Source organism: Azolla caroliniana, unplaced genomic scaffold (genome assembly GCF_043228905.1).
Source record: "Azolla caroliniana isolate FFs.n. ecotype wild unplaced genomic scaffold, voAzoCaro1.0.p SCAF_1, whole genome shotgun sequence".
In the NCBI taxonomy this organism is placed as follows: domain Eukaryota; kingdom Viridiplantae; phylum Streptophyta; class Polypodiopsida; order Salviniales; family Salviniaceae; genus Azolla; species Azolla caroliniana.
In genome coordinates this window covers 30,404,349-30,418,785 of record NW_028230436.1, presented here as the reverse complement: position 1 = coordinate 30,418,785, position 14,437 = coordinate 30,404,349, and the positions used below count along the sequence as shown (strand labels likewise).

Here is a 14,437-nt window from a genome sequence, read left to right as displayed (position 1 = left end):
CGTGGCATGGTCAGCCTCTGCCGTCAATACTCGCGGACGGGCGGACGGAAGAGGAGGAGGAGGAGGAGGAGGCGGCCAATCGTTTACCTCCACGTGGGGTCATCATCCGCCTCTGCCGTCAATTCTCGCGGACGGACGGAGGTCATTTTGCTGCCCTTCCCTCAAAAGGAACAAAAACAACACAGTCTACTACTACAACACCATTTACTTCCTCATTTCTTTACATATTGCTTCTATTTCTTCTTCTTCTTCTTCTTCTTCTTCTTTCTCTCTCTCTCTCTCGCGATTGGAATGTCATATTTTACCATAATTCATTCGGTTACAATATAACATTTTGTGCTCTGCTTCTTCTTCTTCTTCTTCTTCTTTTTTAAACATAAATTGAGAAGTATGGTTGGTTGGTTATTCGTATGTCTTTCGCTTCGATTCCATTTTTTGTCGCTCTCCACTGAAAAGACACCAATAATAATAATAATAATAACATAATGTGGATAATAATAATAATAATAATAACAACAAAGCAAACCCCCCCACCCCTGCCTGCCCGCCGGGTGGGCGGTTCCTTTTTTTGTTATCTTATTCTTTCTTTCATCATCTTTTTAGATTCTGAAGCGCACAATCTCTTCCCCCCCCCCCCCCCCCCAGCCTTTTGCTATTCATTACATGTAATGACAAATTGGAGGTTCAAGCATGTTTTATGTACATATATACTTATTTATCGTATGTATGTTTGTACAAGTTATTGTATGCATGCATGTATGTATATAGTTATTGTATGTATGTACATATATGTGTGTGTGTGTGTGTGTGTGTGTGTGTGTGTGTGTGTGTGTGTGTGTGTGTGTATGTGTGTGTATGTATATACATATGTATGCATGTATGTAAGTATATTTTTTACGCTCCCTTCTTTACCAGGTTTCATATTCATGTTCTTGGCCAGTCGAAATACACATATGTTGCCTACTCGTAGACAAGTGAATTTTATAAAGCCATGTCAATGGAGGTTCTTCACTCCGAGGCTTATCGTAAAAAAGGCGTGGTTTGCCCATGCGCTCGGAGACCGTTATTCATGTATATATTCCTCATCAGTCGACATATCTACGAAGAACTGTGTTGTACATATTATGTTTTATTTATACTATACATGTGTGTTCATAATCACTCCTTTCAACATGTAAATTGTAATAGCAAGGCTTGTACATTATGCCTTAGGTGATCGTGTTACTATGATTGTTCTCGTTTTCCTTTATTATCCATAGTTTGAATTCATGCTATGGCTCAAAAAGGATAATTGAAAGCATCAGTCCACCCCATGAAACAAATTTGTCATCCAACACTGTCAGTTTGCATGGTCTTGTCTATGTCGCACAAACAATGTTCTTTACTTGGGCAAACTTGTGATTGAGTTTAGAAGCAACCATGTGAAGTACTCCATTGAAGACATGCCTACCTTGCTATTCGCACCTTACGCTTTTCAAATTGCAAAAAAACTATTCACCTACGTGTTTACAAAACTGTAGCATTTTAACTTGAATGAATATTCCCAACTATCTCCATCAAGAAGAATATATATTTTCACAACCCATATGCATGTATAGGTAATATCTCGAGCATATAAATAGTTTTTAATGGGTTTTAAATGGTATTGAGCAAGTATGCATGGACAAATGGTGGGTATGGATCATGAGAGTTGAGCACCATACTCTCTATTTGTATTAGATGTCTTAATGCAACATCATAAAAATAAATGAATAATACTCGTTTATTTGTCAAGTCACAAAGTAGAAGCTTGTTAAGAAGTTTACAAATGCCCACTAAGACATCCTCACCGAGGCTTCGCGGTTTCTTTAAATACACTTGAAGTTAGAATTTAAATTTAAGGGTTCGCATGGTGAAAATAAAACCATCGGTTGCACCAAAATTGGGGTGGAGAATAATTTGTTTCTAAGGCATCCCGTGTGGACAAAATGAATATGATTTTGGTGTCAATGGTTTTCACTTTATTGAGCTTATTGTATGGGCATATGTGCCCATTATTGATTGACATGGCATTACCAATTGCATTTCTCGTGTTGGTTTGGGGTGGGGCATGGGGGGCATTCTTAGCTAGTGTGTCTTGATGGTTGGTTAAAGTTTCAATGTAGTCTTTTTCTTTTTCCGAATAGCTACAATATATGACTTTACAAGGTGTTAGTTGTTCGCGACCCTATTCTCATCACTTGGCTTAACATTTATTGCATGCAATTTATTTCTCTAATGATTTCCTTCGATCAAAATGAACATCTTAAGATGGTGTTTTTCGCTATTAACCTCGTGCTACTAGCTACTATTGGATCCTAAATTCATGATTTTTTTTGCGTTCTAAAAAACGAGATAAATTCTTTACCCTTTTTGAAAAAATTCATAGGCTTTGCATCATAGAGTTGATGATCATTGTCCCCCTAAATCTAAAAAACACAAGGCATTAGGTGATACAAATTTTATATACCTCACATTTTATAACCTTTAGTGGTAATCCACCCCATACTTCCATGCCTCCTAGGTTACATAAACAATGTGCATTTGTCATGTTATTGAGAACAATTCTTAGACAAAGAAAGTGAAAAGCTATTAGGGTGTAAAAGGTTGATTGAGGTTTATTCTACATAGCAAAACCCAATTAGAGAAACTTAATGAGTTGAACCTAAAGTTACCTTTTAAAATCAAAGTGTTCTTGCATTATTCTCATTTATCTTATACTCATGGTTCTCCCCCTTCTTGATGCAAAAATGCAAAACGAGATCTTTGCCTGCCTTAGAAAATTAGGATATAGACATAATAAAAGTGGGGTATAATAGATACATGACCATCTCGTGAGCATTGACTAATGATTTATGTTATGTATGTTCTCTTAAACCTTTGTGAGCCTAAAGAGTCGGATGCTTGCAGTTATGCTATCATCTCAATATTTAAGACAATGGACTCAAAATCAATGGTATAAAGTTGCTAGCTTCTTCCAAATGTTGATGAGTTTTACGTCATATAGTTTGTGTATCATGATGTATGTTACAACTTATAGGTGTAGATTCCATTTCATCAATTTGGGTATATAAAATATTTGTATTGGTTACGTAAGCAAAGGTGGCCACATGACGAAGAAAACTTCGAAAGTCAATAAAATTGATGAATAGTGATATAAACCATTTTCTTTGATAATTGCTCGAAATAGTGGTATAAATTTAACCGGTAAATCTAAAGACAAAATCACATCACTCAGAAATGTTATATGCATGATCATTGCCCATTTGATGTTTTGAGGGGGCGGGGGAAGAAATCTATCTTGCAAAGCATCAAGGCTTTTAAGCCTATAAAGTGGGATGCAATTGATACCTACTCTTTCATGAGTATTGAACATCGCCAACCCTTGTTGGGACTTTAGATTAGATACATACAATGATAAATCATTATGCCTCTACCTCAATATTAAGTCTTGATATACAACCTTGTAAAACTTATTCGAGTGTCGACATTAGGTATTTATCCCCTTATGTATGTTGACTTCAACTCTACCGTAAAGAATTGTATAGCCAATTTATTATTGGGGCATAAACACATGAATACCCCCACCTTTCTACATACTTATCAAAATAGCCCTCTAAGTTTTCAAAAACTTACAAGAAAATGGCTTTGCAATGGAAATGTCTTTTGCTAGATATTGAGAATCTAGGGATATTTATTAAGGTGTTTTATTAGAGTTTAAGATTTCAACGCAACATAAATTTGCCAACAAACACCTCCAAGGTTTTGTATGATCCGAAAGTAGTAGCAAAACAATTATATCACACCGATGTTCTTTTAATACCTTGTTGACCTCATAATCTCATAAGGACATCCCATCTCAAGAATTTAGACATGTCCTATATATACACATGTGTATTCATCATTGTATTTGACATGAAAAGGAAAGCAGTTATCTATATTACCTTGTTTAAAAGTGAATATTTTATGTATTTTGTAAGACCCCTACTTGTGAATGTGATCAAATTCCAACAAAAGACCTAATTTTGTCGAGTCATTTAATTCAAGAGAGATACATCCCTCGAATGCAAAAGAAAACATGGTTTTACATCAAATCTGAGCAATATTTTTTGTTGATAAGATGGAATACATTGGTACAAAAAAACAAGTAAGTTTAACTTTATGGTTTTAAAATTGTAAAAGACACTAGTGCTAGCTTTTGAGCTTTTGGAGCACTAACCTAAAGCAAACAATATGTGATGGATAGCTCCTTTATTGACTTCTTGATGGAGGAATCCTTTTCTTGTTCATCACTTATTCCATAGCAATCCATCATTATTGTGGTTCAGTAAAACAATCATTGTCACTAGAACTATCACATTTCAAATGCAAATGCATGCATGCATTTGTGTATGTGCGGGTGTCCACACATGAATGCGATTATTTATTACTATATATACTCGTGTACATCTTTATTTTGGACATATTATGCTTGTGTGTGTGGTGGTTGAAACTTGAGGGATGTCATTAGCTCAATGTATATCCATAAGCATGTTGGTTCTACATATGCTAAAGTGCATACATAATTTATTACTAGTCAATGACACATGCTCTCACCACACCATAACATAATAATATGTGTATATCGCATCACATAGAACCTCATCCACAAAATTACATGTATTGATTATTATGATTAAGATTTGGAAGAAAAGGTTAAGATAATGAGGCATGAGCATGAGAATGTCACAATGAAAATTGTTGCAACATAGATGGAAGGATCATATAAAAGTAGATCCAACACACATTGTATTGTTACAATGCGTTTACGACAAATACTTCTCTTTTATAAAGAGAGACAATGTAATGCTCGTGAGTTGCTACAATCATTTGCCGATTGATGGATACACATGCACACACTACGACAAAGCATTCCATACCTTGGTGCATCATTACAATGTAGCTATGTTTTTATCGTTTCCAAAATGTGATAGTGACTATAAACGTTAAATATGAGGTATTTTGGTAGTAGTAGTACGAGAAGAACTTGGAAACCTATGCATGAACCTACAACTAAAACATATCAATAGAAAGTAACATAAAGCAATTCACCTATGACAAAAGTAATCAATTCTTGCAACAACCAGAATCAGAATGATTGTTAAGTGCTTAGTGATATAACCCCAAAAATGCAACAATTTAAGAGAACAAACGAGCAACATTCTCGAGTTTGAAATGCAATAACCAACTCATGTCTGATTAAAAAAAAGGTTGATTTTTCATTTATATGAGTTTACACATTATTCCTAGGAAAAGTGATCATACAATATAACGAAAATATCCGACATGAAATGCAAACCAATCATGTTTAACCATTGGTGTGCAGGTGTGATAGAATCAAAACAAAAGTTCCTCACATGTCCACCTATTGCCTATTTTCTTACTATTCATGAAATCATTTCATTTAAACTATTTTAAATACAATTGTTGTCTACATATCCCAAGGAATCACACATTACCAACATGGGGATCAACAATGCCAAATAATTTCCTTAGGAAATTACCCTTCCCAAGTAAATATAATAAACACATAACATTAGCTCTTCTAACAATTGTTCCCAATTTCATGTTCATGATACAACAACGCATCAAATTTCTATTGATTGCACTTTTACATGTGCCACTCATTTCTAATGATGTACTTCGCATGATACTTGTGCATATGTTTTGGCAAAGTAGCATATGTGCTAATCCCCCCCAAAACATCGCTTGACTTTGATTTTGCAACTTATTGACCTCATTAAATGTGCAAGCAAGTTTTTACAAAAAATAAAGGGGCCACGGCATGCAAATTGCGATGGTTTTGATATATTGTTGAGCATGCAATGAGTGTTTAGCTGGATCATTTACGCATGACTTAATAAAATCAAGTTCATGGACTTGAGCTTCAATAAGAGGATGATATTAAATTATACAATCTATCACTAGTGAAGAACTGTGCTCCAATTGATGTAGTTTAACAATAATCTCATGATGATTACTAAAGTGTTCCCTATATGTCTTACCTTCTAAACTCACATCAGCCCCCATCTCTAGGCATAACCCTTAATCCTATTTCTAGAATCTGATCAGCCCCTCTACTCGTGGAGAGTTGTGATTAAATTTAGTGGAAAAGGAGGAAGATGGATGAATGTAGATCAATTGGTACGGTTGTCAGGTGGAGACAAGGTCATGCATGCAACCCCTACATTCATTCCACAATGGTGTCTAATAAATTAAGGATAGGCGAGGGATGCAATGTATATATATCAAACAATAGAGTGACTAGGGATTGAACTTTTATCCAATTATTTAATTGAAATATTCAAAAAACAGAACCTATCCAAGTATAAGGTATTACTGTTGGTGGTGACGCTAACTATGGTGTTCCAACCTATATATATTTTAACAAATGTGAAAAAATCATCATCCCAAAATCATCTTTCTACTTGTTACACTTAGGAGTAATATTTGCATGCAACTGGCATACCCACTTTAGCAAGAGCCAATTCAGAAAACACCATTGTTTCAAAATCACAAAATTGGTTTCATGTAAGTTTGTATGACAACCCACATAATCACTTTAGGAAGGGCTAATTGAGAAAACATTTTCGTTTCAAACTCACAATATTACACAATGTCAAACTTTCATGTTAAGTTGGTATGATAGCTCACTTTAGCAAAGGCCATTCGTAGTACCTCATTGTTTCAAATTCAAAATATTAAATTTGGATGTCAACTTGTAAAATTGCACATTAATCTAATGTTCACACCACACTACAACGTACCATGGATGGAATATATGCACAAACAAAAAACACATACCAAACCCAAGAATGGTGAAGTACATCGAGTAACTTTTGCATCTCCACCAACCCACGTTCCAATGATTCCAAAGACATGGAAACCATCACCTTTCTACTCGTGAATACCGATTTGTGTACGGGTCATTGTCCTCTTGACGCTTCTTAAGGCTGTGTTAAGAAACGGGTTATTCACTAATAAAAAATTAATTGCAATCACTTTGATCAAGAAAAGGTTTATTTTTAATCAAGAACTAATTTAATCTCACTTTTATCTAGAACTGATTGAATGACTTTAATGAAGAACAGCTTGAATGACCATAATGGACTACTTTTATCAATGAAACTAATTGAATGATTTAAATCAAAGAACTAATGGAATAACTTTAATCAAGAATTAATTGAGTGTCTTCAATCAAGAAGTAAATGAATGACTTCAATCCAGGATTAAAGAGATTACTTAATCAAGAACTACACTGCATGGATTTCAACCAAAAACCAAATAAATGGCTTTAATTCACACTTAATCAACTGACTTCAATCAAGAACTAAACGAATGGCTTTAATCAGGAACAAATTGAATGACTTTAATCAACTAAGGGTCCTTAATGAAGAATTAATTGGATGAACTTTTAATCGTGAACTTCCATACCGTGCATTTCGCTCCTCTCGTGCCTCCACGACTTCAACCTCTTCCTTTGTCAATATCTCTACGACAGGTTCAAACAAGTCCCATTCGTTTCTTTTCCTATTGATTTTAGAGTGTTATAACAACCACATGGATTCCTTGAAAATGAAGTTCTTTACTGATATTTCAGATATATTTACCTTACAACACTACTCTTGCTACTTGACCTTTTCATGAGCTCAAAGGCTGAAACTGCCTTGCTGTAACCAAAGAAAATTCTTCCATTTAAAACCATCTGAGTCCAAATAAATGAAAAAATTATGTAAAACTCAGCATATATTCTGAAATATTATAGAATTAATTATTGCTTCTAGTATATGCATCTTTTATTCTCAATGAATATCAAACTTATTAAAACTTTTTTATTTACCTTGCTTGACTGAAGTCTGACCCCCAATCTCTTCGTGTTTTTTTGCTTACTCTAGTCTCCCTTCCAGAAGACACACTCTGGATGGCAAGCTAAAAAAAGCATTTCATTGTATGCTTGTTAAAATTGGGATACACCATTTCTTCAACAATATCAACTGATTTGCAAAAGTTACCTCATATAGTTGTTCTCTTATTGCCAACGCAACAGCTGGCTGCAGACAGACAATTCTCTTTTGTACTTTTTAAAAGCATATCTACATTTAATGTATAAAACTAAAAATACAGTCACATGTTAGATGACTACATCGCATGTACAGAAGAGATAGAGTGGATTTGTTTGGTACCCCAGTTTATAATTAGCTTTATGCAAATAACATAATCTTAATTTCTGAGCCACATTCAGGTTTACAACATCTCCAAGCTCTAGTTAATTTTTGCCCACAAGGCCTCACCATTCACCTTGAAAAGACAAAAGCCATGACTTTCTACATGTCCACAAGCGTCAGTCAGTAAACACTCTTCACTCTAGAGAGGAAAAGTTGTGGTGGTTCGCTTATCTAGATGTCACATTTGCAAGATCATCAGAATGGATCATGGAGATTTCTAAAACTCGCCTCACTATATCTTCAACACTGGGATCAGGGTGAAGGACCGCAAAGATTTGCACATAATTAGAGAACAATCATAAGATAATATCTATGGCAGCTCCAAGAGACTTGGATCACACCTTAGAGAGCCTTGCCCCATGAACATGGTGACATCTACATAAACATGGAAGAATCTACAAGGAAGAATTTGTAGAGAAACTGAGATATACTCTTCAGGTAACACGGGAGATCTGTATCATGAGATAAGTATCAGTCTTGTAATAAATTATTGCAATCTATATTTGAGTTGTTTAACAAGATTCAAGGTATTCTTGTTGATCAAGCAGTTACCATATAGCATAACAGCGAAAAACTTTAGGTCAATAAGTGTCACAAACTTTATTCCAATCTTCTTGGTATGCATTTGGATTGTGTAACTGTTGTTAGGAGATCATAGAAAAGGCAAATAGAACATGCATAGATTATAGATATAATTCATTGCAACAGCTAAAGTTAGATGTTTGACATAATTACTTCTTTAAATTTATTGTTAAACGGAGAAAACACAACATAATTCAATTATGCACAATGCGCTAATATCCTAAAGATATCGAATATATTCAAGAACTTTACCATATGTGCTTCATCTCTCGAGGTATTATATACGTCTCAATGGAATGCTTTCTCTATTCATGACTAGAATATAACTGATCTAACTTGTAGAAAAAGAACTTAGGCAAAAGAAAATATGTACCATTCAGGTAAAAAGAACTGTAAACAAAAAGATGTGGCTCACCGCTACTTCAGGATCATCAAATTCAAGATCACTACATAGATGCCTGGCAAAGTCCTCAGGATCACTATCAAGGTTACCAAGATCCTTTACAAACCAAAACAACAAAACATTTGAAATTTGATCAAGTGAGAAATGAATTGATCAATATCAAGGGAGAAAAAAATCTAAAATAAAGGAACATTACTATTACAACTTACCCATAAAAACTGGTCTCTAATGACAGTGGTGTTCGCTCTTAAGTCAATCTACAAGGAAAAACATAAACTTGAAAGATGTATTTTGGCAAAAATAGCAGAAGCGTATGTGAGATGTTTAGGAACTTAAAATAATTAGTTTATCATCAAAGTAAATCTTGTGCTTTGGAACATTAACTTTGTCGGTCAAGTGTCAAGTAATATATGGTAATATTATATTCATTATAGATACTCTTTGAGATCATGCAGATAAAAATATGTACAAATATTTAGAAGCTGGAAATACAACCTTCAAGCAGTGGACTTTTTCTCCAGTTGCCATCTCCATGTTTTCATAGCTGCGGAATTCATTAACTTGTGTCTGGATAACCAAACTAAAGATTTAGTAATTGCTATGCATTTTTTTTTTTCGTAAGATAATGTGTTGTGAAAGTAGTTTACCTGAATTGACTGTGCAATAAGTGTTATGAATGCCATTGACAGATTCAAATCTTTCACAGTACGCTTTGCAAAAGCAGATATCTCAAAATCAGGCTCTGCATTAGAGAGAAGAATCAAGTGTTGAATTTTGAAATCAAGTTTTGGATGGAACATGAGAGAAGAATACAAAAACAGGACACATTTTTAGTATTCCTGAGAATAACGAGGAGAAATAATGCATTGTATTTTACAGAGAAAAATAATATGAGTAGGAATTATGAGGAGAAATAATAGCTGCATGGGTACAAGGTTTTTCAAGGCTGCTAAAATAACATATGGAAGAGTCTTACATTGCTATGCCATATCTATTTTAACTTTAAGTTCATAAGTACGAACTTGAGATGGAACTTAGAAATACAGCAGAGAATGCATTCAACTATAAAAGGTGTTCTGTAAGTAAAACGATGATGAGAAAAACAAGAAAAGAGCAGAATAATCAAGGAACAATACTGTTAATTAAAACACATAAATTCTTTCATTATCGTTGCCATCACATTGGCCCAAGGTAGGTAGGTGCCTTCTCACACATATGAATAGTCTCTACCATCAAAACCTTCAATAGATAATAGTAGACTTAAATCATGACATTGTATCTATCCAAAGAGATTTGAATTTCTGGAAATTTAGACACAAATGTCAAAAACAAAGTCCACCATCACACTGATGAATTAATATTAGGAAATCCAGGAGTGGCTCACCGATGCCTAACCTCATACCCACACACCCAGGTCCACAGAGGGATATGCTATCAACTTGATGCCCACACACTCATAGATATTGGAAACAAATTGAACCGACGAGAATATGTGAGCTATGTTGCCTTGATGTACCAGAAATTGAAGAGTATGTCACTTTGAAATGCCATACATAATAGGACATCAGGCATGATTTCAAGGAATTCCTGTCCTGTTGTACTAGCATTCAAGATGTTCTAACAAGCACAGAATGATTGCTGATGACACCAGGCATGGTCTTTCGTCTATTTGACCACAGAATGCCATACATAATAGGACATCAGGCATGATTTCAAGGAATTCCTGTCCTGTTGTACTAGCATTCAAGATGTTCTAACAAGCACAGAATGATTGCTGATGACACCAGGCATGGTCTTTCGTCTATTTGACCACAGATCCAAACTTGTGAAAGTGATGATGAGCAGTGAAATTCGGAAACAAACTTAGATTTTTACTTAGCATTTACTTCGAAATCATGGAGAGTGCTTTGCAATAATTGTTGTTCCTGAGGGTCCTGTTGGCTCCCCACGGACAATAATATATTATCATTTCTCTCTCTCTCTCTTGCTTGAAATCATTCCACCATGTCTGCAATCCAAACCAATGTTTCCATTTGGCTTAGCTCGCGCTCTCTTGATGCAAGGGTGTTAAGGCGTCGAAGATGAGTTTCATTGGCTTTACAAATTACGCCCTGAAGGAATCTTAGTTTTACTTATCTTCAGTTTTTCTGTGTAGAGGTAATTTTTATTGTTGCTACATGTATAGATATTAAACATCATGTTACAACAAATTTTGGATGCCATTCACAGGGTGCATACTTGAGACCATAAAGGCTCTTCTTAAGCTTGCATAACATGCAATGTCTTCAATTATCTACGAACCTTCTGGGTTAAATCTCCTCAAGGAGATCACCATGCACTTCAAATTTATTTGGACCAACTCCGCATCATCCATAATGCTAATCCAAGCATGCATCTCAATGTGAATGCCCTGAAAGTTGAAACCATTCATTTCGTTGAATCTTTGGCAGCCATTCTAGCATTGTATTTTGACAAGGAACCATTTGGAGTAACCTTCACCTTGCACACACGTTTGGTGATCACTTTGGCTCTCTTGACTTTGGGTAATTGCCTTGTGTAATTTATCAACCCCATACGCACTAGTGGAAAATATAATATATTGTGTTTCAATACGTCATATTTTGACTTCAGAGGACATAACAAAGTGTATTTATCTATAGCTCTTGTCATCAACCTACTAAAGAAGGATTCTTCGAAAATCCATTTCTCCACAACAGAATGACAGTGGTGTGAAGAAGCAGCCACATAAAAAAATGAGGTGAAAGGAAAGGTCTTACCTGTGAGAGATCGAGTGTGTTACACGAATAAGAAGATGACAAAAATAACAGTTTTTTAACAGAATCATAAGCATGAAGAAGCATACGAGTAAGAAGAAAACAATAAAAATAAAAAATAAAATTTATTTTTGACGCATACCGCTAGGGTTCCAAGTGAAGGCATCCTTGAAACGCTGCCCATCTACCTCCACATCTACGCGAATAGGGATGAGATTCTCTGCAGTAGGCCTGAGAAAGAAAAAACAAAACAAAACAAAACAAATACGGAGGTTGAGAAGGAGGGAAGGGAACGAGAATAAGCAAAAGGAAACCTGATCTACGAGATGCATCTGCATCATCATCATCATCATCATCATCTTCAGCTTCTGGTTCGTACATTCGAAATTTAACGGTCGATTTGGTGGAAGCGCCATGACCCCCTCCTTTCATGATTGGTATGGGTATGCGTTCACGCCCACGCGATATGTGATGCTCGTTGCTATCCTGCACCAAATCATAAAGAGGGCTGGTGAGGGAATCGTGGCCACAGACGGTGCAGGTCGCCTAGAGGAAGGTGCGTGCGATCTGCACCGTCAGATTTCGATAAGGAAGAGTGCGCGAAAAAAAAAGTTGTCAGAGGTCGCCCAACTCTGAGTCGATGGTCACCCAACCCTGTCAGAGGTCACCCAACTCTGAGTCGATGGTCACCCAACCCTGTCAGAGGTCACCCAACTCTGAGTCGATGGTCACCCAACCCTGTCAGAGGTCACCCAACTCTGAGTCGTTGGTCGCCCAACCGAAATTGGTCACCCAACTATGACTGTTGCAAGTTGCCCAACCGTTTTAGGTCACCCAACCCTGACAGTTACAGGTTGCCCAACCGATTGGTCTCCCAACCGTTGCAGGTCGCCCAACCAAATGTATCATTCCAACCAAAATCTTCAAATAAGCTTGTTAATTACCCTTAAAACTTACAATAACATATCAAATAGTCACAAAATTCAACCTTAAAATACTTAAAACCGACGATCTTTACCATACTTATGTTAAAACAAATAATCATATTAAAACATAAAAGTTGAAAGTTAAAAACCATTTAAAACATAAAACGAAGAATGTAAACTTACAATAACATATCAAATAGTCACAAAATTCAACCTTAAATTACTTAAAACCGACGATCTTTACCATACTTCTGTTAAAACAAATAATCCTGGCAAAACATAAAAGTTGAAAGTTACCAAACATTTATGGCTCATCCGGAGATGATGGCAAGATGCGACCACAATTCTTGCAACAATCAACATTTGAGTCCCTTGATCTAAAGGTCAAGGCATCGCAATGCAAGCATCGCATTTTATCTGTCGCACATATTGGCAACCGCCTCCTAGCTCGACTTGCGCCTCTTTGCATTTTTCCTGTGTGTGCCTTGGAAGTGTTTGGGGAGCTGCCAATAAGATCTTGTGAAATGTTGATTGATGCTCCCCTTTTTGCACCAATTGCTTGCTTACGCCCTATGGATCCACGGTCTTCTTCGTTAGTTGGTTTCGGTGCACCTGTGTGATACACCAATGTCTCACTTGTTTCTTGAATGGACTCCATACATGCCAAAATTGCTGCACAGTCGAGGGATTGTAACCCTTGCTTAAAACATTGAATAGCCCCCTCAAGCGTTTGTAATTTCGACAAACATTCCTCCACTCGTGATGTTATAGGGTTTGTCTCCTCGACTGGTTCTACCTCTGTCTCCATTTCCGTCTCTGTGAAATGGTCATTGCGCATATAGGTTGCATGATCTATAAAAGGCAATGACCCACATAGATGTGGCATGTGCCTCTCAATAATCATCCTGATGCCAAGTATATGCTTACATTTACTCGCAGGGTCGTGGCAATCACAATATGAACATTGGAGCGATACATTATACCATACATCTGGTTTTGTCAAGCTCAATATTTTAAACCAATATCGAGGCTCGTCCACAATATGCATTATCGCATTATTAGTTTCATACCTCTCTAGTAGCCTTTCGGCCTCTTTAAGTCTAGTTGTTTGATCCCTACAATTTGCACGTGGTGCAAATCTACCACTCTCACATATTTCTTGTCGTTGCTTGTACCATTCAATAACAGCACCCCCGATGCAAGTGCCAGTTTGACTGTCCCCGATTAAAACATGCACAAGATCGGTAATTGATCAGTTTATCCTCCCTCTTAAGGCAGTATATTTGATAAACTGCCAATGTCTCTCCACAAGATTGGTAGTGTCAACATGTCCGTAGTTGAACATTCTACCAAATTTGGGCCACAGTTTCCTCCACACACATGTCAAGCCACACCATCCTCCTTCTATATATTGCCAAACACCTGGCTTGTTTGCATATTCTACCTTTAAGTCCTCACATTGGGCATTGA

General features: G+C 36.2%; 1 protein-coding gene across 2 annotated transcripts; it reads right to left on the bottom strand.

The window, feature by feature from the left end:
• Positions 1-6,633: 6,633 nt before the first annotated feature.
• Positions 6,634-12,509, bottom strand: BSH (transcription regulatory protein SNF5, putative (BSH)). Of its 2 annotated transcripts, none has more exons than XM_087331518.1 (11): positions 12,421-12,509; positions 12,184-12,272; positions 9,915-10,009; positions 9,763-9,834; positions 9,477-9,524; positions 9,280-9,363; positions 8,070-8,108; positions 7,898-7,986; positions 7,668-7,727; positions 7,492-7,587; positions 6,634-7,010 (listed from the first exon to the last, which is right to left on the bottom strand). In XM_087331518.1, the coding sequence occupies exons 1-11, from the start codon at positions 12,471-12,473 to the stop codon at positions 6,947-6,949; spliced, it is 789 nt and encodes a 262-aa protein (XP_087187644.1). In that variant the 5' UTR covers positions 12,474-12,509; the 3' UTR covers positions 6,634-6,946. The 2 variants fall into 2 exon arrangements, with proteins under 2 accessions (XP_087187644.1, XP_087187652.1); XM_087331526.1 differs by having other exon boundaries at positions 7,492-7,549.
• Between the last annotated feature and the right edge of the window lie 1,928 nt (positions 12,510-14,437).